We start from the raw sequence: 26,580 nt of genomic DNA, 5'->3' as shown, positions 1-26,580 counted from the left end.
TGTTGTTCTTTTTTCGGTAGAACAAAATTTTACTACCAAACACAAGATACACAATTACATGCTGACAGCTCAGAACCTCTGTGGTTGACATTAAAACACAACTCCACGCTGTCCCTCCATGTCTTCAAAGTACATTTTTCTCTCCAGAATTTGATGATTCTTAACAGTTCTCCCAGTAGCACTTTGAGCCTCGGGGAGAAGGATTATCAAAGGACAGGGACAGCTTGGGAAGAGCTGCCTGGGTAGGACAGAGAGCTGAGGGGTGACTTGTGGTGATGAAGGACAGCTGGAGATGCACAAAGGGATGCAGGAATAGCCCAGAGAGGGGAAATACAGGAATAGAAACACAGAAACATCCTCAGCACTGCCCTGCCCAACATCTCTGCCCAGCACCTTTGGCCCTCTGTAAATGAGGAAAGCAGAACTGCTTTCAATGTGTTCAAGATACAAGGAATGAATCAGAGATGGGAAAAATATATTCAGGATCTAGAGGAACACAGCTTCTCCCTCCTCCTGGGGCTGTGGAACAAGGTCACACCATCAATCTCATCTCAAAGGAAAATCTGAGCAAGTGCTTAAGGCTGCTTGCCATGGTTTGGAGAGCAATTCCACCACTGTGCCCATGGGTTTGGGTATTTCCAGGAGTGAAATACCCACTGTGCCCATGGGTTTGGGTATTTCCAGGAATGAAATACCCACTGTGCCCATGGGTTTGGGCATTTCCAGGAGTGCAGCTCGTTTGCAGAGGGCTGTAAATATTGACTCAACAGGAATGCATACAGAGAGATGCTTTGAAAAGTTTGGTTGGAGATGAGAAGTGGTGTTGACCTCTCAGGGAGGAATGTCCTCCTGCCCTGGGCTTTGGAGATGGTCAGCTGAGTGCTCAACGAGGGTGGGAGAGACAGGGAGCTCACCCAGGGAGCTGGGAAGGGAGTTTTTGGTGTTGTTTTGCTTCTCAAAGTAGCTTTTAATATTTCTAAGAGCGAGAGGCGTTTTGAAAGGAATGTGATCCCTCGAAATGCATCTTTGAAAAGGGGTTAATTCTGAATCAAAATAAATTTTGAAGGAGAAAAATGTGAGCACTTCTACTAAGTGATAAACTCCAGCTGTTCCACACAGGGCTGGCATGGCAGGGAGAAATAATTCACAAATAATTTATTAATTAACAATCAGAGTGTCCTCACGAGCTGATGGGAGACCTCCCAGCCCAGGCTCCCCACCCTGAGCCCCACAGGGGGAAATAATCTGAATTATTAATAATCTGCACTGGAAACCATCCCGTTGAGTGGGGAAAGGACTGTTTTAACCAATTTATTAATTAGGAATTTTAAACAAATCAAGCTTTGAAGCTTAGTTCACAAACTTTATTGTTCTGCTTGGGAAAACCCAACTCTCCAGACAGCATCTGTCAATCTGATCATTATGTAGTTAAATGAGGGAGAAAAAAAATGTGTTCTCTCTCACCTGAAAAAGCTATCTGAGCCTTGTAATTATTTGCCTTGATAAATTTAATTTGAGTTTTTCCCTTCTAGATTCGACTGGTCAAGTTAAACCATAAAGATTATTCATGGAAAAGCAGCCACAGTTGGTTACTAGGATACAAAAAAATCACTTAGCATGTTCCTCCAATGAATAATCCCAAGCAGAACACACACAAATCCAATAAATTATGAATTTCTCCCTCTCTCTTACATAAACATTTGGGGTTGCAGAGGCATTTCTTGGAACCCTTTAATATAAATTCATCTCCTAATGACTGTGCACCGGCAAAACAAACGGAGGGGATGGCTGAGCCCTGCAGGTGAGCTGCAGCCTTTGTCTAGCCATGGAAGTTCTGCTGCAAGCAGCAGATCCACGAGTGCCACATCTCAGGGCAGACACTGGAATTTGGCACACTCACAGCCCTTGTCACAGCAGGTGACGTCAGCAGCAGACTAAGCTCATTTGGAAGAAGGCATTCTTATCCCAGAGGGGGAAAAAAAATATAAAAATCCCCCTTTTCCTGCACAATTCCATGGATCTGAAAGGTCTTACATAAAGCACTTGTCAGATGCCTGAAGGCACGAGGCAGAATCACTGAGTCCTTCAGGCTGGAGAAGATTATTTTGAAATTATCTCTTAGGATTGTCGAGTCCAACCTCTGAGGAGGACAGGGAGAAGTTTTCCTGCATCCATCCCAGGTCGGTGCCCCCAGCCCTGCACAGGGATGGACAAAGCACCCTGGAATCTGCCAGAGTCTGCCCTGAGCCACTCTGACATTCTTTGCAACAACACTGAGATGCTGGAGATAAGTTCTGGACCCTGAGCAGCATTTGGGTCTGTCTGTGTCTGGGGTTGTGCTCAGTGCATGTCTCTTCCTATCCCTCCCAAAATCCCTGCAGAACAGCAATCCCCAGGCACAAACTGCTGCTTCAGGCTGGGGTATTTAAAATTGGAGAAGATTATTTTAAGATTATCTCCTAAGATCCATCCATCCCAGGTCGGTGCCCCCAGCCCAGCACAAAGATGGACAAAGCACCCTGGAATCTGCCAGAGTCTGCCCTGAGCCACTCTGACATTCTTTGCAACAACACTGAGATCCAGGAGATAAATTTTGGACCCTGAGCAGTGTTTGGGTTTGTCTGTGTCAGTGTCAGTGCATCTCTTCCCATCCCTCCCAACATTCCTGGAGAAGAGCAATCCCCAGACACAAACTGCTGCTCCAGGCTGGAGTATTTAAAGTTGGAGAAGATTATTTTAAGGTTATCTCCTAAGATTCATCCACCCGAGTTTGGTGCCCCCAGCCCTGCACAGGGATGGACAAAGCACCCTGGAATGATCCAGAGTCTGCCCTGAGCCACTGTGACATTCTTTGCAACAACACTGAGATGCTGGAGATAAGTTTTGGACCCTGAGCAGGGTTTGGGTCTGTCTGTGTCTGGGGTTGTGCTCAGTGCATGTCTCTTCCTATCCCTCCCAAAATCCCTGCAGAACAGCAATCCCCAGACACAAACTGCTGCTCCAGGCTGGTGTATTTAAAGCCACGCCACAGGGGCTGAGATCAGTTTTTATAAACTTTACCCGAGATGGATTTCCTTGAAACTGTGCCTTGTGAATCTCCTGTCCTTTTCACCCTCTGCCTCTGATGGCATCGGCAGCTTGTGCTGCTCTGCTGCTGCCAAATCAGCCAGGAATTGCTCTTTAAACTCCCAAATCAGATGCCAGGGTGAAGATCTGCCTTGCACACCTCCCTCCCAGCAGAGAGCTCCAAAAAGCCTGGAATTCTGAGATACCTGCGAGGGGAAGATGCTCTTAATCTCTGCAAGCAACAGCCACTTGGCAAATTAATTTCAGGTTTTGTTCTTAGAAACCCTTTCGCTTTGCAGGACAAAATAATCCAAATAATCCATTTTTGCTGGTGTCCTGAGGAATGGACCACGCCAGACCAGCCCCTAAAGGGGTCACAGCAGGACACAGCTCTTTGCCAGGAGCCTACAGGGATTCTCTAGCCCATCTTTAGCCCTAGTGGGCTAAATTACTAATTCCATTCTACTAATTCCATTCCTAGCTGGTGAATAACAAATCAAAATAACAATTACTTGTTCTTTAAGACCTCCAGTGATGGAAATATTCTTATTTATTGCTCCACCAAGGTTTTGCATCATATTAACCTGCCTGGCTGCATTCTGGGGAGCCCATGCTCAGAATTCCTGCTCCTGTCTTCTCCCAAAATTCACTACTTAGCTGTTCCTCTGAACAAAATTTCATCCACCACCAGGACAATACACCAGGCAGATCTCAAGCAGCGTTTTCCTTTCCCAGAAAAAAAGCTCCATCCGACCGTGTCAAGTTTAAGACCCCAAGAAACAGCAATTTTCCCTCATTAGGAATTATGCTTTCAACCTCAGCATCCCAGGGAGGAGATAACTTTTGAACTGCACTCCATAAATTCCAGAGCACATCCAGCTGAGCAGGCAGTGTCCCAGTGAGACCAAACCAGATAACAGGCTCAGGGAAGCTGCTGCTGCCACAGTGCCAGCTACCTCTGAGCAAAGAGAGATAAACTTGAATGAAATGATTTCATTTGCACTGCCAAATGGGATATTCTATCTTTTATCTTTGGCTTCTCCAGGCAGGGCTTGGAGGATTTAATGTCTGAGTTCTGGAGGAGAGCAAAAAATCAAAAGTCTTTATTCCCTGGCATTTGGAAACCTGATGGAAAACTTTTGCTCAGGGAAATTTTTTCTGGACTGTTTTCCCTGTTTTGGCACACAGACAACAAAATTGCTTTTATGTGGTCTGTTTATTTCTCCCACATAACCATTAGACATTATTCCATCAAGAGTGCAATCACGGGAAAATGGTTAAAATAGGAGAATTCCTAAAGTACAGAAGTCTCATCATTATGTAAAATACCCACAGGAACACCAGCAAATTTCAAAAGGGAAACCTGTTACAGGCAACTGTCCAGCCAACAGCTCTAGTAACACAACTTCATCCATCCTTCTCCCTTCAAAGCATCAGCAGCTCTTTAAAAAAAATCCTAAATGTGATTTCCCAGTTGCACTGGGAAAGCTTTGAAGTGCAGTTGGATGGTTTTAAGGAACCTTCCTATGCAATTCAAGCAAGAGGTCATTTCTTATCATCTGATTTGGTTTCTTTACAGCAGGAAGGTGCAGAAAGAAGAAAAAAAAAAAGACATGGTTTTGCTGGAGGAGGGGAAGGATTGGGATCAGATCCTCTCAGCAGGAAATCTCTGAGCTGCTCCACTGCCAGAGGGCTGAAAGAACCCAGGGAGAGAAAACTCTGGGGTGGAAAGCAATTCCTGCTTACACAAAGCAGAGGAGGACATCTCCCTGGACACAGAGGGGAAAACAAATTAACAAGCAAGAAATCACTTTCTCCTCCCTCCCTCCTCCCCAAAGCCCCACTTCAAGTGCTCAGACACCAGGAATTCATGTTCCAGCAGTCAGTAATTGAGACAACAGGGCATCCAGGTCTGAAGGGAAAAGCTGGCACAGGTGAGCTGAAATAAAGCTTTCAAGCAGATGTCTGAGCGCCAGTGATTCATTCTTTTTATCATATAGAGGGAAAACAAACACAGCCAGCACCAAGATAGGGAACAACACGGAGTAAACAGCATCTCCTTCCCACCAAAAAAGTCCTCCCATGGGCACAGAGCTTATCTAAGGGAGCCTTGGGAAGGATCTGCCTCTGGGGGAAAGAGGTGGGATGGGGAGATGTGGGGAGAAGTGGTAGAACCTCACTAAGGGCACCAAAAAGCCACCAGGACCTTTGGCACAGGGTCTGTCCCCTCCAGGACACAGCAGCTCGGTGACACCGAGGGCAAGGGTGGAGAAGCTGCCTGAAGGAGAGGACAGAACAAAGTGTGGAAATCCTCCTGCTGCTAAACTTCCTCCAGCTGCTGCGGACAGAAGAACTTCCCCCAGATGTGACACGGAGCCAGCTCCTTCCCCACAGCCCTTCAGCCTCCCACCTCCTCCCACTCCCTGGCTGCCGAGAGCACATCTGCCCTCTGGATAAGTCTGGGGAATTTGGGTGCCAGGGAGCCCCAGATGTGGCCAAGCGGCTCCTGAGGAGCAGGGAAGGTGCAGATGGTGATTCAGCCCTGCGGTTTGGCTGCTGTGCCAGAAGCAGCGGCAGCCCAGGAGCCAAACTGCTCCCAGAAACTGCTGCGGGCAGGGGAAGGGAGACAAACGGAGGAGGTAAGACACACGGAAATGCGGAGAGAAGAGATGGAGGAGGTTGCACACACCTTCCCCATCAGGAGGTTCCGATGGCATCTGCCACGTGTTGCAGGGAATCTCCTCCAGCCTCAGCCCATCCTGCAGCTCATGGAGTCACCCCAGCCAGCAGCCTCAGCTCCTGGGCTCTCCCTGACTCTACCCCTGCCTGCTTCTGCCAGTTTTTCCTCCCTGCTTCCCTCCCGAGCCCACCACATCCAGCCGGTGACGAGCACACTGCAGCTCAGGAAAGCAGCTCTCGGTTCGGCTGCCAAGCACACAGATCGGCTCTGTAAACACAGGGATGCTGGGGAGAAGGAAAACCTTTCCTTTCAAGGCAAACCCCGCAGCAGGACACCGACTGCCCAAAAGTGCAGCTCCAGACCTCGAGGATGCCAAATCCACCGGAGCTGAGGAGCACAGAGGTGCTCATTGGCATTGCTGATTGAAAAGCCAGGAATGAAGGAAGATCCTCGCTAGGATGGGGAGAGAAACTCAGAATAAGCCTCGCCGTGACTCATCCTTCTCCTGTCAAATAACCATGAATGCCCGCACTTCCAAACCTGCCTGCCTCCAGTTAAACACCTGAAACATCCCTAGAGCACTTCCAGGGGTTGTCAGATGATTTCCTCTGCCTGCGGGGAGAGCTCTGCCAGGGTTTTGCCTGCAAGCACAGACTGGGGTGGGATTTGCAGCATCTAAGGGAGGGAGAGGCGGTGACAGCACAGGTCCTCCTGACCCGCAGCGATTAGCTAGAGAAATCAAGGGGAAATAAAAAGAAATAGGAAGGAAAAAAAAAAGAAATAAAAGGGGGGAAAAAGAAATAGAAAGAAATAGAAAGAAATAGAAAGAAATAGATAGAAATAGAAAAAATAGAAAAATAAGAAAGAAATAGAAAGAAATATCAAGAAATAGAAATATAAAATATATATAAAATAGAAATATAAAAATATAAAGAAATATAAAGAAATATAAAGAAATATAAAGAAATATAAAGAAATAATATAAAGAAATATAAAAAATATAAAGAAATACAAAGAAATATAAAGAAATAAAAGGGGGAACGTGCTGTTTGCCAGACCTCTGAACAAAGCAATTCCCCTCCACAGCACAAACTCTAAAAAAGAAGAGAAAACACCTGCCCAGCACTACCCAGCGGAGAGCCAGGAAAAGCTCTGGCTTTAATGACACACTTGGCACCGTGCTGTGTGTTTGTGACAAACCACGGGCCACGGGGCATGACACAGCTCCATTTAACACCAGCCTGGGAGGTGCTGCCTGCCTGGATTGGAGCACGGCTGTTCCTCCAGCCTCGAGAGCCGAGGTGCCAAAGGCAGAGCTGAATTAATCGTGCCAGTTGGCTGCAGCACAGTTTGGGGCATGGGGAGTGCTTGGAGAGAGTGCTCAGCACACAATCAACCTGCTCCAGCTCTCAATCACAGGGAAAGCTGAGCAGCTTCACGGGTTTGCTTCTGAAGAGTGGAAAAAGCTAAGAAAACAGCAAATTTTCTCTTTTTTTTTTTTTTTTTTTTGCGCTTCTGTGACCTTCCTCCTGGAGATGCTTCGTAGTTAATTAACTCTTGTACAGCCATGTCAGCCAGCCTGCCTTCCTTACATTCTCAAAGCAGGTCTGTGATGAAGCCACTTGCTCAAAGGTCACGCAGGGAGTCATCAAAATCAGCGACAGGCTCTCAAAAACATCAACTCCCAGCCTCAAAGATGCAGAAAAACAGGCAAAATAGGGCTGGATGAACACCTGCAGTCAGCGTTGAACCGAACCCAAACCAAAAACTGGTCTGAACAGGTAGCTTTTTCCCTCAAACCAGAACAACCTGACGTTGTTGTTTTGTAGTTTTCCTGAAGTCAGACTGGAGCCAAATCAAACAATTTACTGAACTCCTGACAACAACAAGAACTCCTCCCACCGTGCATCACTGGCGACTGAAGGAGGAGGGAGCAGAAAACAAATGTAAACAAAAGTGCTCCTCGAAGCGAGATTTTAGCACCTGGAAAAGGCAGGGATACATTTTCCTGCTGCATGGGCTTTGCTCCTCATTTCTCAGAAGAGAAGCGAATCAGTATTTTGAAAAAGAATACGAAGAAATGTCATTTTTTTTACCCACAAGCTGCAAATTCCTGCTGCTCTGCTCTAACCAGGACCCTCTGACCATCCCTGTTTTGCCTGGCAGATGGGAGCAGCAGCCTGCTGAAGGTCTAAACTTGGGATTTCTGGTTAATTACTAGAAGCCTTTTCCTTAAGAATACAAAATAATCTCTTGAAACGGAGTGACTTCTGCCAGAACAAGCCCCATTCTCCCTCGTGTTTACCAGACCCAAATGCCACTCATACTTGGTATTCCTCGCAGTCGTGAGGAAGGCTGTGGGAGAAGCACTGCAATCAGATCCCAGCCAGATTCTAAAAAGGGAATTCGGCTCCTTTGTTAAATACCAATGACCCTATTTGGGTCAGGACCAGCAGCTGGATCCCGACTGGAAAGTCCTGCACAAGTGGTGAGTGCCTCCTGCCCACCCTGCTTGGCCCAGCAGCTGTCCACCTTCCCCTGTCACCACAGGGACACTGCTGCTGTCACAGCCTGCCACACACTGCTCCTCACAAGGCTTCCCATGGATCAGGGGGAATTTCCCTTCCACAAGTCCCACTGAGCTCTGGAATGTTCCTGCTCCCACTGGTGATTAACCATTTTTTGAGTCCTGTTTGTGGTTAGGAGAGTAATTAGCCTAAAATGAGCCCCAAGGAGAAATGAGCCCCATGGAGAAATGAGCTCCATCCATGACATCAGGGTGTCCCTTTTCCTGCTTCTCTCACCCAACTAAGGACAGTAATTAGCCTAAAATGAGCCCCATGGGCAAATGAGCCCCACGGGCAAATGACCCCCATCCATGACCTCACCGTGTCCCTTTTCCTGCCTCTCTCACCCAACTAAGGACAGTAATTAGCCTTAAATGAGCCCCATGGAGAAATGAGCCCCATGGGCAAATGAGCTCCATCCATGACACCAGGATGTCCCTTTTCCTGCCTCTCTCACCCAACTAAGAAGAGTAATTAGCCTAAAATGAGCCCCATGGGCAAATAAGCTCCATCCATGACGCCAGGATGTCCCTTTTCCTGCCACTCTCACCCCAACTCGAGAGCAATTCCCCGTGGAGCCCAGCAGGAAATCAGGCACGAAGCCATCAATCCCATGCACCCCTCCAGCCCACCCTGCAGGCCAGGCCAGGTGCTCCCACCACCTGCAGGAGACGGGAAAACTCCACACCTCGAGGATCCAAAATTCCCTCTCTCCTCACCGCCCGCCCGCAAATCACCTCGCAAAGTGGGCAGCGAGCGGGGAGGCGAGGGGAGCAGGGAAATAGCAGGGAAATAGCAGGGAAATAGCAGGGAAATACATCGGAGAGTGGATCCCCAGGCTGTGCCGGAGCTGCAGCGGGAGATGCTCCGGCAGGGGATGCAGCAGCACCGCGCCGCTCCCGCAGCATCCCGAAGGGACAGGCTGGCGGCAGCAGCCGTGTCGTGCCGTGGGTCATTTAGCTGTCACCCAGATAAGAGCCACTTCCAGCAGCACCTCAGGCCTGTCGTTAAGCGTATCTGACACACCGCAGCTCTTTTCCCTCCCCATGCCTCCTTCAAGGCGATCAAATATAGCTTTGCCTTTCGCTAGCCGCAGCCTCGTCACTCATTTCAGCGCCGCTCGGCTCGGAAGCTCGCTGCTAATTTGCCAAAGCCTCGGCCCATGGTGTGTTAACCAGCGGGTACTTGGCAAACACGAGTTTCCCGAGCTGCCGGCACGAATTCCTGAGGCACCAATAGCGTGTGCTCTCGTGTCGTTCCAGGGAAATGCGGGGAGAAAGGGATGAGGCTGGGCAAGGATTTAAAGATGCAACCAGCACGGTTTGTTCGAGCAGAGCTGAACAGAGGCAGGTAGAAAAATGAGTTGTCTTCGATAGGGTTTAAAGTCAAATTCACTGTTTGAAAAAAGCATTGCCATTTTTATATAAAACCCGAAATGTTGCTTGTTTGGCTTTTCCAGGAGCCAGGTCCTGATTGCATTTGATTACAATGAAAAGGTTTTTTCTACCTTAAGCTATTTATGGTGAGTAGAAAGACAAAAGTGATTCTGCAGTGAATCAATTTAACACTAGTAAGCAAATTGCAGCTTGGAGATGTTCTGTTTGGTTGTTTGGGGTTTATTAAGGAGTTTCTTCAGTGCATGGGACAGAGAGCAATTCCTCTGTTAGTCAAAATGAGAGTGAAAGTGCCTTGCTCAGCCTGCAGGGTGAAGAAAGAGGTGTATTTTGGATCGGGAAAAGGAAAGACTTAATTCTGACTGATTATCTTTGAGTAATTCTAAACAGCCCTTGCCTTTACAAATAGGATTTCATCCAACAATTCAGTCTTCCGGAAAAAACTTTATAATTTTCAAAAGGGCTGTTCCAAGAACAGCTCTAAACCTGCTTCCCTCCGCACTGCCATTTGGATAATGAAAGACAAACAATCCATCCGAAACTCAATTTCATATGAAAAATTGCTGAATCGGGTCCAACCCGACCAAAATCCGTTTATAAACTTCCAAATTGCAAACATCCAAAAGCTCTTCTGCAGCCACAGGTTAACAGCTCCTTTGGACTGTCATCACTCTGGTGAAAAGTGAACTGAATTTTGGGGGAAAGACACATTTCCAGCATCATCCAGCCCTCAGCAAAGGCATTCCAGCGTCCTGCCCAGCTCTGCCTTGCGCAACTTGATGAATGTTTGCAAAATGGACCATCCCCAGACATTCTCCACCTGGAGCCACACCACTGAGATTTTCTAGGCCACCACACCAAACCTCTGAGCTGGGAGGTCTCCATAAATCAAGCCCTTCATTTTTTTTTTTTCCCACCCCCATCCAACTTTTTTTCCTCTTTCCCAACTCCTTTTGAAAAGCACCGCGAGGAAGTCCTGAATCACAGAGCTGCGGTGCGGCTGATGTCATCCCTTTTTTTAAATTCACGTGTGTGAGGCTGAGCATGTGGAGGCTGCTCAGGAGAGACTGTTCTAGCACCAGGCAGAAGGGCTGATACAACTCCCAGCCTTTCTGGAGCACAGCTCACAGAGAGATCCCACAGCCCAGCAGGTACAGATATTTTTCCCTTTGGGAAATTCCAGCCTGACCGAGGTAACCTCTGCTGACCCAAGGAGGTTTTTCTCCCCCAGGCTTTTCCCCCCAGCTGAAAAGCCAACCCACAAAATCCATTTTCTCCAAGGTCATGCACTCTTCCCAATGCCTTCCTTTGCCAGTTGGTGAAGTATTTTAAAAAAATGAAAACTTCCTCATTGTGAAAGGAGCTAATATCCCATTTAAATGTAACAGCGAACGAGAGGAGATGCAACTAGAAATCTAATCACTGCTTCATAGCTAAACCACAAGCTTAGCAGCTTTCTTTTGTGCCCCGAAGGTCCCAGGCACCCTCTCTTTGCAAAGACAATACATGGCACATCCAAATGCAAATCTATTCCTCTCTTTATTTCTATATTCAGCTCCCTGGCTGATTACAGGGAGACGTGTATGTGTTCAATAGGTCCTCCTGCTTCTTTAAATAAGTTTAATAATACCCTTTTTATTTATGGGAGCCTGAAGTACAAAGGATGCAATGCAGGAGCTCTGCAAGAGCAGAAAAGAGAAGAAAAGCAAAGTAGCTGAAGATACAGCCTGGCAAGGGCTCAGTAATTCAACACTGTTGATTCTATAGAGACCAACTGCTTTTATTATGCACAGATTCTCCGAGAGGGGGAAAAACCCCGGAGCTCCGAACTTGCAAAGGAAAAGAATCCGCACATCTCTTGTGTAAGTGCAGAATTCGCCAAAAAGGCAGTTTTAAACCCAGGGCAGCCCACCGAAACATTTCAGACCTCGCTGCAGCTTCCTTCCGGCGACTCTCGACAACTACGGTCTCTCCCCATTAAAAAAGTTGCATTTTTAAAAAATGAACAAGAAGGGAAAATGAACCAGAGAGCCCCAGGAAGGTCCGAGGGCTGGGAATCGCCTCTCCGGCTGCGGGATCAGCCTTGCCCCGCGCTCAGCATCCCCGCCCGCCCAGCAGCAAAACCGAGCCCATCGCAAAAACCCTGCAGCGCCCGGCTGCTCCCGGGATTCCTGCAGCGCCCGGCTGCTCCCGGGATTCCTGCAGCGCCCGGCTGCTCCCGGGATTCCCGGCACGCCCGGCTGCTCCCGAGCGGCTCGGAGCCGGGGGGCGGCACGGCTGCCGCCGCCAACCCGCAGCATCCCCGGGGCAGGACGCGCCCCCCGCCCGCAGCCCCGCCGCTACCTGCCAGCGTCTTGTGCACCGTGTTGCCCATCGCTCGCTCGCTCGGCGGCGCGGCGGAGCCCGGGGCCGCCCGGAGCTCGGCAGGGCCATGGACAGCGCCCGCCTCCCTTCGCCGCTCCGTGCCCGCCCCCGCCCCGCCCCGCCGAGCGCCCCGCCCGAGCCCGATGGGCTGCTGTGCCCTAGCCCTGGCCGAGATGTGCTGCTGGGCTCCCATCGCTGCCCGGTGCCTCTCCGGGATGTGCTGCTGTGCCCCTCTCCCTGCCCGGGATGTGCTACTGTGCCCCCATCGCTGCCCCATCCCTGTCCCTGTCCCTCTCCGGGATGCGCTGCTCTGCCCCCATCCCTGTCCCTCTCCCTCTCCGGGATGTCCTGCTCTGCCCCATCCCTGTCCCTGTCCCTCTCCGGGGCTGCAGAGCCCCGGGAACACCGTCTGGCATCTGTCGGAGGAGCTGCCAGCTGGGCTTTGGGCAAACGCGGGCTCGGTTCTTCCCCGAAGCCCCCACAGACCCCCGGCAGACCTTTGGCATCACCCTCCTAGGGGGAAAAAAAAAAAAATCCTCTTTTTCTCGTAGCACAAGCACACCTGTCCATCAGCAACACCTCCCCGAAGGGCACCAGCTGCACTGGGGAGCACTGGCAGTCGATAAACCTGAGCTCTTTCCCTCTCCGTGCCATTTCCTTGCGGGTGACCTTGGATAAGCCACTTTGCATCTCAGTGACACTGCTTCCCCACCTGGGAATTGAGGGAATTAGCAGGAGTGTTGTGTCGGCAAATGCGTGATTAGCTGGAAGCGCGGCGGTGACGAAGGACACCTCAGCCCACAGCCAACAGCGCGGCATTGTCAATATTGGCTCCACAATTTCCTTCCCGTAGGATCTCAGAGAGAAAAACACGTTTCTAGCCCCACTGGAGAGGAGCAAAGCTCCCTCCCTCCCTCCTCCTGGCCGCTCTTGTGCTGCCCGAGGGGTGATGATGCTGGGGGGTGATGGTGCCAAGCCTTTCTTCTCTGAGGAAGCTGCCAGACTTTTAAGACTGGAGAATTTGGGAGCCTCAGAGCTACAAAATGTTCTGCAAACCAACACGTCGGGCTCACGACACGGTGCATTTGGGAAGTATTTGAGAGTATTTGAGAGTATTTGGGAAAAGCCACCGTGTCCCTTAGCAGAGGTCACATCCCTGGACTATCGCATGTCCTGGATCACAGAAAAAAAAAAATTGGGAAGAAGGGGAGAGCCAAGGAATAGCAGCTCAATAGCCTGACAGAGATCAGCCTCTGATCTATTATAGAGAAGCTAAAATAACAAGCCTTTAATCCCGAGATCATGTTGAACAGGTCAAGTGCGGCTCAGGAGATGAGAGAGGACAGCAAAACCTAATTCCCAGCATTTCTTTGCCATCATACGGACTTGTTAAAAATGGGATTATTGAATGAGATACCAGCAGCTGCTCTGAAAAGCGCCTGCACCCATCTGCTGTCTCCTCGGGTTCGCACAATTCTCCCACTCCCTTTGCTGCAGGAGCTGTCGGAGGGCAGCAGGAGCCCAGCGCTCCTCCTCAGCGACAACGGGAGGGCAGAATGTCACCCTCTGGACACGGAGGGGAAAATCCTTGTGTCCCCAGCCAGCGGGGAAGGGGAGGCTTCGCTAATCGCGGCTGCTTTCCCTCAGCAGGGAGTGGCAGTTGTTATTTTAGGGTTTAAATTCGCCTTCAAGAGGCGGCGGCGGCACAGCCGGGTGTCTGCGGCTGCCCGGGGGCTGCTCATGTGTGTGCCATGTGCCACCTCCGCGCCTGGCCCTGTCCCCGCCGCCACACCCCGGCCACGCCAGCCCACAGACGGTGGCTGCCCTCCCAAGGGTGTCCCGGCCCTTCCTCCAGCCCAAAAGGAGGGAAAAAATAGAAGACAATGAGATGGAAATGCACATCCTCGGGACACGGAGGCAGCCTGCGGGAATGCAATCAGCGCTGCTGCTGCTGCTGCTGCTTGGCGTTGGGAAAAAATTGGAGTTGGTTGAAATACCTTCTTCTCACAATGCCAAAAAAAACCCCAAAATAAAAAAAAAAAAACCTACAAACACTCCTGAGAAATGATTCAGTGAGAAGGATTTTCACCCTGCCCAAAAACCACACAGAGGGAGCAAAAGAGAGCCAGAAGTGGACACTGAAAGGCACTGCAAAGTCAGCCTGGAGAAATGCAGAAAGGAGCCCAACAGGCCCAACCAAAGCTCCACAAATGAAAGCTCATTAGCATTTTCAGATCCTTTCCGCTCCAGCAAGTTTTGATCACTCTTGATAACACACTCCAGCAGTTTCCTCTGTATGCCTGGCACATGGCTGCTCCCCTGAAGAAATCCTCTTCCCTCTCTCCCCCTCCTTTTGACCAAAGGGACAGCATGACCTGCAAACCCGGGTGTCATTTGCTTTGGGATCTGCATTCCCATAAATATAAAACAGTAATATCACCTGAGCTCCTTCCTAGCAATTTTTATCGCCGGACCTCAAACCGTCTTGCAGACAAGGTGAGTGACATTATCCTCATTTCATAAGTGATGAAACTGAGCCACAGAGAACCCAGGAGATTTGTGCAAGGTCACAGGTTGGCCACTGGCAAATCTGGGAGCTCTGGAGCCACAAAACTGAGTTGGATCCAACTTACAGGACATTTTTAGCTGCACACATTTTAGTTGCTCTCTCCGCATTTTCTATTGCCCCCCCCATAAAGAATTCATCTCAGTGGGATCAGAGGAGTGTGACGAGGATAATGCTATGCAAAGGAAAAAAGTCTCTGGAAGGCTTTCTGTGTCACACTGATGTCAGACAGCTGCTTCCCAGCTCACTGTAATCACTGCTGAATCTCCCTGTGCAGGGGTGTGTGCCCAGGCCTTTAAAATATGGACCAAAAAAAAAAAAAAAATGGAAAAGAGAGACAAATCTGAATCAAAATGGTGATGAATTCCACTTGAGGTTTGTCACAGACAGGGATCTGACACAAACCCTCCTCACAGGCCAGACCTCTCACTGGAGGGAATTAGGAGTCATATAACACATTTGTATAAATGCAATGCTCCCAGAGATGCAAATAGCTTACAAGGAACAGCTAAATTTCCACTGATCGTTACCAGCCCGAGGAGTAACTCTTCTGATGGCATCAAACGGGTTGCATTGTCTTTGTAAATCCCCCGGGGGTTCGAGTTTTGGGGGCTGGAAGCCGTTGGGAGCTGTAAGGTATCACTGGGAGCAGCTGCCACTCGTGTCTCTAACAGATGGCAGTAAATAATGACAGTCGGCTCTTTCAGCAGCAGCGAGATAAAACACTGAGGAATCGTCTGGCTGTGGGGCAGGGAGCCCTCCTGCCCTCCAGGGGAGTTTCCTCCCATCCCAGATCCCAGTTCAGGGATTGTTTGTTCCCACTTTGTTCCCAGTTCTGCTCCTCCGCTCTCCAGCTGGCCAGTTCTGCCTGAAAACTGGAGTTTGAGCTCCACTGGAAACCTGTGGACCCCACAGATCCATCTGTCTACCCCAAAAACCAGCCTGCTGCTCGCAGGGCTGTGCTAACCCTGCTCCAGGGCTCTGCCAGCTCTGCTCCCATTTCACACCCTGCACCTCCAGCTCTGGCTTTTGCCTTTCTCTGTGACTCCAAACCTGAGGAGATGCTCAGAGCATCCATCTCTCTTCCAGCTCCGTCTGCCTGGAGCTCCCAGGCTGCCCAAATCGCTTTCCCTTCCGTCACACCTCACCTTGAAACCTCCCTTTCCCTCCCCTGCTTAGCGGGAGCTCCCTGGGAATTCTCAGAGGCTGCAGATGGAAAATGCCCTGGAAAAAGACGTGAGGTGACTTTCCCAGCCTGCAATGCCCTCCCAACATGCAAACACCACCACGGCCAACAGTGCAGCTCCTCTGAATGCACATCAGTGACTTTCAACTTATTTTCTTCAACAGGTATTTATCCAGCATGGAAGCAGCAGCACGGAAATAATTCCTTCCTCCCGACACGAGTTCATTTCCGTGGTTGTGCTGAATGTGCTTCCCCCTTCAGCTCCTGCCAGCACCTTGTGTTTTCTTCCCTCCTCCTCCTCCTGGCTGAAGGGACTGTCCAGGAGAGAGCAGATTTGCCTGATAAAAGCAAATGGAACTCGTCTCACAACTCCCCAGCCTCCGCATCTTGCCTATGGAAGGAGAGTACTAATAAGCCTCTCTCCTACTTGGAGACGAGTGGAGAGAAAAGGAAAAAAAAAAAAAAAAAAAAGAAAAGCTGTTCCCTGAATTCCCATCATACATACACATTTAAAGAGGTGTTTGTTTAGGAGGGATGCATGTACAGAGCATCCTCCAGCACCACACAAAGCCATCCTGCCACCCACGCCTCCCAACTGCTGAAAGCAATTCCTTCCCTCCCCTGCTCCCAGCACCAGCACAGGATGCTCAGGGTCTCCACAGGTCACGCTCAAAAACTGGTTCTGGCTTTTTTTTGCCTCTAAGGAATGAAGGGAAGCAAGAGCTTCCAGCACAACAGTAGGAAAATCTTGCAAAGAGCTTCTTGAACTGGCCTTGACCACCAAGCTGTTTCCTGCTCTGAGCCCTCTGTGCCTGCTGGAGATTTGGCTGCCAGGAGGATTTTTTACCCAAAGCTGGGAGATCAAACCACACTTTCTGGAATATAGGGCAGAATGATGCTGGGCCATAGGTGAGCTGTGGGATGTGATGTACACAGGGAAGGAAGTCTGGATGGATCCTGTGGCCAAACTTCCAAAGGAGCAATGCCCACCTGCCCTGACAGAGCTCTCTGTGCAGCAGAGTGGCTGTGGCAAATGCCAGCCATGCAGGGGATGCAGAAACCATCTCTGACGAGATGCCAGAGCAACTCTGAGCTGAGGAACATGTGGGCATTCCTGGCAGAAAGGGATTTTGCCATGGATTCCTCAGCCGCAGGAATTAAAGCCCAGGCAGGGAGAGGAGAAAGGAAATGGTGAAACCACAGCGCAGCAAAACACAGCTCGGTGTCACTCGCACTAACCTCATCCCAAACGGCTTTGGGGAGGATAATAACAGTCCCCAAACAGCAGCAGAGGCTGCCAGGAAGGGCAGGAGCTGGGGTGGCAGCGAGGATGGTGATGCAGGGAGGAGCAAGGAGAGCAGAGGCAGCAACAGGCAGACTTGGTGCAGCAGCTTTCCCCGGGCAAAGTGTAGCTGGGCTGATTCTGCCACCTTTTCCATCCTTTAGATGAACCAAGGTGCTTTCTCTCCACCTTTTCCATGAGGCTGGGGAGGAGAGGAGCTCCTGGCCGTGATGGGAGCCACCCCTGCAGCCCAGAAGCTGCAGCCCTGCTGGGAGATGCTCCCCTGCCAGCCCCAGACGATTGCCCTTTCCTTCAGCGGGGGCGGAGGGTGGGCTGGGCCCATGGAAGGAAGAATTTCCATTTGAGCAACAAACAGAGGCAGTTCCTATTATTGTTAGTGGAATGTCAGCATCTCTGGTCCCCAGCACCACTGTCAACAAACAGGCTCACAAATGCTCCTTCAGCATCAGCCAAAATAACATCCATGAAAGCAACTATAACTCAGCATTCACTACACACACAACAAGCCCTCCTTTTTCTTTTTTAAACCCAGTCTTGTCCACGTAATTTGAACATAAAGGAACTGGCTGTGGGCTGTGTTACCAAATGAGTCATCATTTTATGTGGCAGTGTAATATGATTTAGAGAATTCTTGGCACACCAGCGTGGATTATGCATTATAATCTCTTAATTTTGGACTGTTTGAGCTGTGTTTCAGTGCCCAGAGCAGGAGGGAAGGAGCAGGAGGGAAGGAGCAGGAGGGAATTACAGTCCTGCTGTGCTGTGTGACCTTCACAAATTTGCTGCCCTCCTTCCTTCATCTGCAGAGCAGGAAATTGCCTGTGTCTTCAGCAGGGTCAGCTAATGCTCACCCAGGAGATCTTAGGAACGTCACAAAAATGCAAATTATTATTTCCATCAGGGAAGGAAAGCAGAAGGACTTTCTCTCCAGGGCAACAGGCTGATCTTGGGAAGCACTGGATCCAATCTCTGGGTGCTGAATACCAATCCTAAGCTAACCAGGGATAAAGATTTTCAGATGGTGAACAGGAATTCCTAACAGGAACCCTGGAGATTTGCAAAGTGGGACTCTTTGGAAAACGAGCATCACTTCTGACAAATACTGATCTGCACAGGATAAATAAAGGGAAACTCCTCTCCCCTTGCCCTCCTCCTGGGGAGACTCCCATGGCCCACGTGGTGATGAGCAACCTCCACGGGGGAAGTGGAAATGCGTGTGAATCAGGAGCTGGGGACACTTGTCCACTTCAGGCTGCACTCAAATCCTGGAATCAGAGCAGAAAAGTTTGGGATCAGAGTGTGCTGGAGAGATGCAAACAAACCAACCCAGACTGGAACATCTGCCAGGGTTACCCTAACCCCCCCAGCTCTCCATTCCCTCTGCCTCTGGAAATACCAACTGATGCAAATTAGCCAAGGGTCACTGGGCAGGCAGGAGAACTGGTGCCCATTCCCAAATCCATCCCATTCCCCTCACTCAGATGCCTTCTGGATCCATGAAATCTGCCTTCCCACCATTCCCACAGTGCTGGGATTAGCAGGGAGCAGCATTTCCACAGAAAAGGAGGATGATGCATTTTAGGAGACACAAAACACCGCGTGACGGATTTTGGGAGACTGAGAAATCCTCCCCAGAAGGGAGAAGAAAATTCTGCAGAAGAAATGAAAAAAAAACCCCAAAAAATCCCCCAGAATCCTACATGTGCTGGCAGGAGGGTTCCTCCTGTGCTCTGTGAAAAGCAGCCAAGGCAGAACTGTCAGGATTTGGAGGATCTGGAGGGGATAACCAGCCTTTCCTGGTTTCCTGCTAAAGCCCAGCTTTCCCCCAGGAAAGCAGGAGAGGTCTCAGTGACAGACAAAGCAGGCAGACAGGACGGGATGACCCCTGGGAGCTCTTTGGGGAGCAGGTGACAAGTGACAAACACAAACAGAGCAGCTCATCTGCCCTGCTTGGAGCTCTCTCACCTGTTACTGATTTCCCCAGGCAGGGCAATGACTGAAAGGACACTTTTAAATGCAGCAGTTGATAATGTTTTACACCTTAGGAGCTCATGGGAAAACCCAGCCAAACCACAACAAGACAAATCCCACATTTTCTGCCTCTGTCACCTTCTAAAAATCAGACTGACTTCTTAAGTCTCCACTTAGGAGTTATTCTCTTGAAATGCAATGGTAAAAGAGGGCACAGGGCTACTGGGTAGGCAGAAAACTACCAAGGAAAAAAACCATCTTTCACTTCTTGCTCGACCTTCCTGATCTTTTCATGCACAATAGAGCAAAAGGGAGCTGACCCTTGGTGACTTGTAGTTAATTTATAAGCTCTATGCCCAGGGGATGCCTGTGCTCCTGGGCCAGCTAGCCAGGCACAGAGCTATCATTGCCTGATGATGGGCAGAGCTTTTCATGGCCCAGGGGCAGAGCAGAGCCCACCAAAAACTGCAGCTCAGCTCAGGTGGGTCTGCCATGCCAGGGCCACACGGGGACTGTCCCCAGGAGGGGGTTAGTTTCCTATCTTGGAGGAAAAACCACCTGGGGTGAGCCAGGGACACAGAGCCACTGTGATATTTGCATGGGACACCTTTAGGATTTATGGAGAGAAGCCATAAATGGCACAAGAGGCTCAGGGTGTCCCACAGCCTTGGCTGTGGGTTGATGTTTGCTCCCATGAGCACTGCAGGGATTGCTGTGTGCTCTGACAGCTCCTCTCTGGGGTTTTCCCAGAAGATATTCCCCCCCTGGCACAGCCTCAGCTGGCAGGGAGCAGGGATTTGGCTGAGGGGTTCAGCTTTGCCCTCCTGGGCTGGTTTGTTCCAAGGAGGGGACAAGGAGGGGACATTGTTTCTGCTGCTCCCCCAAAGGCCTGGGGAGCAGGAGGGATCTCTGAGGGACACTTGTGGCACTTGTTTAGGGCAAGTGGCTTCTGAAGCTTCCTGTCCCTGCTCAGCACCTCCCAGAGGAGCCCTGGGCACTGCACAGCTCCCAGCAGGGCTCTTCTGCAGAGCCTCTCCCTGCTCTGAGGCTGGTGCCAATGCCCAGCACCTCCTCCAGAACCACCCAGGGGGGCAAAATTCACCAAAATTCACCAAAATTCACCAAAATTCACCAAAACTCCAGTCAAATCAGCCCAAACACCCTGGGCTGAACATCCCTGGGCACAAGGGCAGGAAGAAGCAGCAATGGATGAGACAGGGCAAGGACTGGGCTGGGCAGTGACAACTCACAGCACTGGTGCCACCAACCAGGAGCTCAAATCAGAACCCACACATCACTTGGGGAAAAGAAACGGGATAAAAGAGAACCCAAATGAACACTCACCAGAACAGCCCTTAACTGAGAGCCCAGCAGAGCAGCAGGAGTGTTGTCACCCCTCTGTGGCTCTCAGATAAATGCTCCCTGCTCTTTTTTGGGGACTGTCCTTCCGGAGCTGTGCCATCAGATCCTGACCCCACGTGTGGAACACTGCTGCCTTTATCCCCCAGCCCTGAGAACATGAAATGAGTGACAAAGAATCCAATCTCAGCTCTCCTCTTCGGGGCAGAACAAGACATGATTTATAGATTTATATACACACATGCCCATCTATTCATCCTTTCAGCAAACAGTTCATGAAGTGAGCCTTAAGCCTGTCTGAATCGAGCAATTCTCTGCTTAGACAATCAATTCCTGACTGAGGCTCTGCAGGGAAAGACATCATGTTGCAGGAATGCTGCAGAAGCTGTTGCATATACTGTTTCCTTTGTTGAGAATAGCATCTTTGCCTTGGATATATTTTTTTTCCCCCCCTCCTTAGCCATTTAATTTCATGAAACGGGGCCCAGTTCCAGCAGGCAAGAAGAACATAGCTAGATTTTGCTTCTCCTTTTCCTGAAAGGCTGAGAAACCAGATTTAAAAAATGTGCTTAGTGGGCGTTTGGTGGGACGAATTCTCTCCCAGAGTTCGGCATTTTTGAGAGAGAGCAAGAGCTATATTGCATATGGTGCCTGGGTTTTTCTTCTCTAACAGGTAGCCTAGAGATTTGCTGGCTCTCCTGCCGTGAAAATAAAATCAGAGTAGCTGTTTTAATTCAAAAAAATATCCTGCAAGAGGCTTCAAGTTAGAGCTTTGGACTAAAGGTCAAAGCTAAGCCTTTGCTCTGCATGCCCATAGTGGGGAAAAGGTGTTGGGGCTTGGGTGGAGAGACCAGAAAGCCTGACAGTGGTTGTAAGCAGGGATCCTAAAGCACTGTACCAGTGATTCTAAACCACTGTAACCAGGGATCCTAAAGCACTCTACCATTGATCCTAAACCATGGCAACCAAGGATCCTAAAGCACTGTAACCAGTGATCCTAAACCACTGTAACCAGTGATCCTAAACCACTGTAACCAGGGATCCTAAACCACTGTAACTAGTGATCCTAAACCATGGCAACCAAGGATCCTAAACCATTGTAACCAGGGATCCTAAACAACTGCAACCAGGAATCCTAAACCACTGTACCAGTGATCCTAAACCATTGTAACCAAGGATCCTAAACCACTGTAACCAGGGATCCTAAAGCACTGTAACCAGGGACCTTAAACCACTGCAACCAGGGATCCTAAACCAGCATAACCAGGGATCCTAAACCACTGTAACTAGTGATCCTAAACCACTGCAACCAGGGATCCTAAACCACTGTAACCAGGGATTCTAAAGCACTGCAACCAGGGACCTTACACCACTGCAACCAGGGATCCTAAACCACTGTATCAGTGATCCCAAACCACTGTAACCAGGGATCCTAAACCACTGTAACCAGGGATCCTAAACCACTGCAACCAGGGATCCTAAAGCACAGCAACCAGGGATCCTAAACCAGTGTAACTAGTGATCCTAAACCACTGCAACCAGTGATCCTAAATCACTGTAACTAGTGATCCTAAATCACTGTAACTAGTGATCCTAAAGCACTGCAGCAGGACTGGTGGGAAGCCCTGAGTGACCACAGGAGCACTGCAGGAACAGGCAGGTGGAGATCTCCAGGTGCTATGGGACAGAGTGGGGACACCCCACAGGACACCCCACAGGACACCCCACAGGATACCCTACAGGACACCCCACAGGGAACAGGCAGCAGGAACAAAGCAGAAAGTCCTAATGAATGCCACTCCTGTTCCTGTGCACCCTCATTAGCAAAACAAAACAATTGCCAAGATGTGCTACATCTGCACAATTGTCTCCAAATTAAATGTACATCCACGTTCTATAAATATCAGTAATTCTCACATAAAGCATCAGTAATTCTTAAAATCTACTGGGATTTCTTTCCTAGCTGCCAATTTTAGAGTCTTCCCAAGAGATACTGGGCTGAAGCTTCTATCTCAGCTATTAAATAAAGACAGGATATTTTTATTTTAAAAAAAAACAAAAAAACCAACCAAAGCACCCCCTTGAGACTCAACAGTTCAGCCTGGAGATAACAACCCTTGAGTCACGCAACGTGGTTTTAGAGAGACTCCAATAAATCACAGAAACATGGAATGGCTTGGCTTGGAAAGGACCTTAAAGATCATTTTGTTCTAACCCTGCTGCCACGGGCAGGGAAGTAGCTGCAGTTCCAAAACCTTCCTCCACCTGCATTGGCCTTTTTTTTTTCCCCCAAATACAAGGCTGAGGTCTGAATCTCAATGTTTTTCCTGTGTGACTTGGAGGGAAATCCAGGATTTGTCTCCTCCTTTGGGAGAGGAGAGAGGCAGCTGAAAGACAACTACTCCAGCATCATGTGGATTTGGGGATGTTTACAGAGCCACAGCAATCAGAGCGCTTTGATGGAGGGAAAACACTGAATTCATCACACCCCCAGGCTGGCTTTAGGCTCAGAGATGATGAGGATGTCACAAAACTTAGGAAGACTTGAAAGCCTTTCTTCTGTGCTGCCAGGGAGTCAGAATTTGGGGTTGATGTCCAACCTTTCCCTCTGACAAGCCCCATCCCAGGTTTAGGATGCTCACAGGTGAGGACAACCCTGGCAGGAGGGGAAGCAGTGACCTGACCTTCCTGAGGTCAACACCAACATGTGCACTCCTGAAGAAAACTTCTGCTTTTCCCAGGAGAAATGCCCAGCAGTGTCTGGAAAAGAGCTTTTCAAAGCATCTCACCCAGATTTATGAGGAAAACAAGCAGCAATGAGGTCTCCCCAAGCAGCAATATCTATAAAATTTTTCTGCCAGGTTTTTTATAGGTTTTCCCATCCCAGTGCCCAGGCAGCACATCCAGAGGAGGGCTGGTGACATTGGCCAGGGAGGGACATGCAGTCAGGACATGGCTTCCTGGGCTGGCTGGGAGGTGATGCTGGGACAGCTCAGCTGTGTCACATGCTGGGACAGGTCTGGGATGGCCCTGGATGTGCTGAGGGATGGGGAGATGCCTGCAGGAGAGCACTGGGCTCTGTGGGGCTGTCTGGACCATCCTGGCCAGCTCAGACATCTCAGAGCTCGTGGCAGAAGCTCTGCAGTTGAAGGAAAACTGCACTGATGGGCACAGGATGGAAGAAGCATCCAATCCCTGTGTCCTCCAGCTTTTTTTCTCTTGGAAAAAAGCAGCAGATTTGTGGCTCCAAACCCCTTGGCTGTGGCAATCAAGTTTTCCTCATCATGTACCAATTCTAGCTCATCTCTCTCGTCCTTTGGCCTGGACAGGTTTTGCCTAAAGTAAGAACTGCCCTGAGATAAAACGAGGTAAAATCAACAGAAAACCACTCACAGATTTCCCTCTGAGCATGAATTCCCTCTGTGTGTTCCAAACCCACATCCACCCTGAAGGAAAGGCCCCATTCTTGCAGCACATGCTGTCACTGAAGAGTTTTATTTCAAGAGGAGAGGAAGCAGCACCTTTTATAGATCTGTGCAGTAAAAAGGAGATGTCTCCCAACACTTGTGATACCTCCTGGTATTAAGGACACTTTGCAAAGCATCATCTCCCCTGCCTGGCAAGGGCTGAGCCTGCTGCCTTCCCTGTGCTCTTGGCTTCCCCCAGCCCATCCATCACCTGCCTGTTTAGCTGGCAATGATGAGGAAATTATGCAGGTGAGCAGCCCTGTGCTCCACAGGGTGTCATTTCCAACGTCCCACAGCAAACATTTTTCCTGGTGCCAGCAGGTGTTTCCATCCTTCATCTGGACTGCTCTGAACGGTGCTGCTGTGTCTCCTGCCAGCTGCTGTGTGCCAGCTGGAGAAAACCCAAAATAACCCAACCAGGGCAGGTTTCTGGGTCACCTGGAGCGGTTTGGTGGCACTGCCATCACCCTGCATGTGGCTGGTGGAGGGAGAAGGGACAAGGGTGGTGACAAACCCACACCTCGTGCTGCCCCACACTCAAAAATCCCTCAGCACAGCACAAAAAAACCTCAGCATGGCCAGGAAGAGGCCCTGAAGTTGTGGGGAGGCGTTGGGGACACATTTTCCTCACACATCTCAGTGCTGCAGAAGATCCAAACAGCCCTGGAGGGATGTGGGGCTGTTGGGTTGCATTCTACACCAGGAGACCGAGGCACAGAGTGGCACAGAGGTGGCACAGAGTGGCACAGTGGTGACACAGAGTGGCAGAGAATGGCACATAGTGGCACAGAGAGGCACAGTGGTGGCACAGAGGTGGCACAGAAGTGGCACAGAAGTGGCACAGAGTGACACAGAATGGCACAGAGGTGGCACAGAGGTAGCACAGAGGTGGTGCAGAGGTGGCACAGAGTGACACAGAGGTGTCACAGAAGTGGCACAGAGGTGACACAGAGCTGGCTGCAGCCCACTGAAGGCCCTGGGGAATCTCCTGCTGCTTCAGTGAGAACAGCAGCACCACTTCTGCCACATGCTCTGCCTCACAGCTGGCCAAGCCCTTCTGCTCTCACCATCCTCACCCAGCCTGGGAGAAGAGGTTTGCTCCTAAAACCAACAGGATTTATTCCTTTCCCAGTGGGATTTGACCTGCAGCCTCTCTCTGCATTTCTGGGCCACACACAGTCCTGCTCAGCCTGGAGCTGCAGCTCTCTCCTGCCCTGTCCTGGGAAGGCCTCAGGGTTGAACTCTGTCTGGAAAGGGCTCTGAGCTCCCAGCAAACTTCTCATCAGGCTCCAAAACGCCTCCATCTCTGAGCTCTGTCCCTCCCAGAAGCCACTCTCTGAGCAGCAAAGGTCAGAGCACACAGAGCATTCAGAACACTCCCATCACAGCCCTCTGGGGTGGATGCTGCTTCAGGGTCTGCAGCCTTTCAAAATCCCCAGAAACTGCAGATATGCACTCCTCAGTCCTTCCCTAAAACAGGGAAAATCCCTGATTTACAAGAAGTGGAATAGGGAATAACAGGACATGGGTTTATTTTCCATATTCCTTTTGCTGTAAAGGTTCCAGATCTGCCCAAGGAAAGTATCCCTCAGGGCTTATCAGAGCAGCCACCACAAAGGAGAACAAAGGAAACACCAATCACTTCCAGTAAATCAGAAAAATGACAAGCTTTAACCTTCAGAAGAGAGCAGATTCCTGCAAAGGGTTTGGCTGCTCTGTCTTTGTGTTTCCTTTTCCCCAGTCCCAGTTCCCTTGGAAAAGTTTCTTCAAACAATAGAGATTGGCATCACAAGAAGAAAGGGGGGAAAAAAGGAAAAGAGCCCTCGTTTTGCAAATAGGCAAAGGCTCAGGAGGATGGGATTGTTCATGGGCTGGGAGCTGGAAAAAGCCTCTCCCTGCTCCTCTCTGCCACTAATTCCCCCTGGATTGTATTCCAGCTCAGGTGCAGCAGATGTAAAACGGACTTTGAGAGGTTTCCAGAGACAAAGCCAGCTAAATGTGGGTATTTTGGAAATGAGGGATTGGCCCAGACAGCACTGCTCTCCCTTCAGAAAATGCCATACTGCTTTATCCAGCAGTCTGTGGGAGTTCTGTCCCAGCTGAGGATGTGCAGGCTTAAAAACCAGTGCTGGTTTAAAAACCAGTGTCACCTAATTCAGCAGGAGGAAATAAACCACCCAAACACCCCTGTGGCTCTCAGAAAAGACAACAGGCATGGGTAAGGAACCCAGAGATTCCCTGAGAGCTGCAGATGTTAGATCCAGCTGGATAACTGCTCGGGTTGCTGCAAATTCAAACTCAAGGGTCTCATTTTTGCACAGAGGAGGCTTTTTAAACCCCCACGAGGAACAATCAAATCCTTCCTGTTTTATCCATGTGTTTTCCCCTCACCTAGGAAGAACAGAGGTATCTCAAACCTGCTTGGTGGGCAGTGAGGCACCACCAGAGAGCCATAAAACCATTTGGAAAAGTCCTCCAAGACCAACCTGTGCCTGATCCCCACCTTGTCACCCAGCCCAGAGTGCCACACCCACACCTCAAACCACCCCTGTGCCCCTATTTTCCTCCTGTCCCACCTCAGCCCCGTTGTTTTATCACTTTTTAAGCTGTCTGGGCAGTTAATGCCAGGCCAGGCTTGTTCTAGGGAGTCACTGGGG

General features: G+C 49.9%; 1 protein-coding gene across 2 annotated transcripts in view; it reads right to left on the bottom strand.

Annotated features, from left to right (window-relative positions):
* Positions 1-26,580, bottom strand: part of NEURL1B (neuralized E3 ubiquitin protein ligase 1B) — a 119,214-nt gene that overhangs the window by 19,905 nt on the left and 72,729 nt on the right. Inside the window, exon 1 of one of the 2 annotated variants that reach the window (XM_085074010.1) lies at positions 12,051-12,175. The exons of the other annotated variant lie outside the window; for it this stretch is intronic. Within the exon in view, the coding sequence (XP_084930136.1) occupies positions 12,051-12,081 (31 nt within the window). The 5' untranslated portion in view covers positions 12,082-12,175. Of the gene's footprint in view, positions 1-12,050; positions 12,176-26,580 lie in introns of those variants that run through there. 2 annotated transcript variants of the gene reach the window in all.

The sequence above is a fragment of the Lichenostomus cassidix genome, chromosome 13 (assembly GCF_008360975.1).
Source record: "Lichenostomus cassidix isolate B80296 chromosome 13, HeHo_3.0, whole genome shotgun sequence".
Classification (NCBI taxonomy): Eukaryota; Metazoa; Chordata; class Aves; order Passeriformes; family Meliphagidae; genus Lichenostomus; species Lichenostomus cassidix.
The sequence above is the reverse complement of the archived record's forward strand: the minus strand, read 5'-3'. Positions and strand labels throughout refer to the sequence as shown.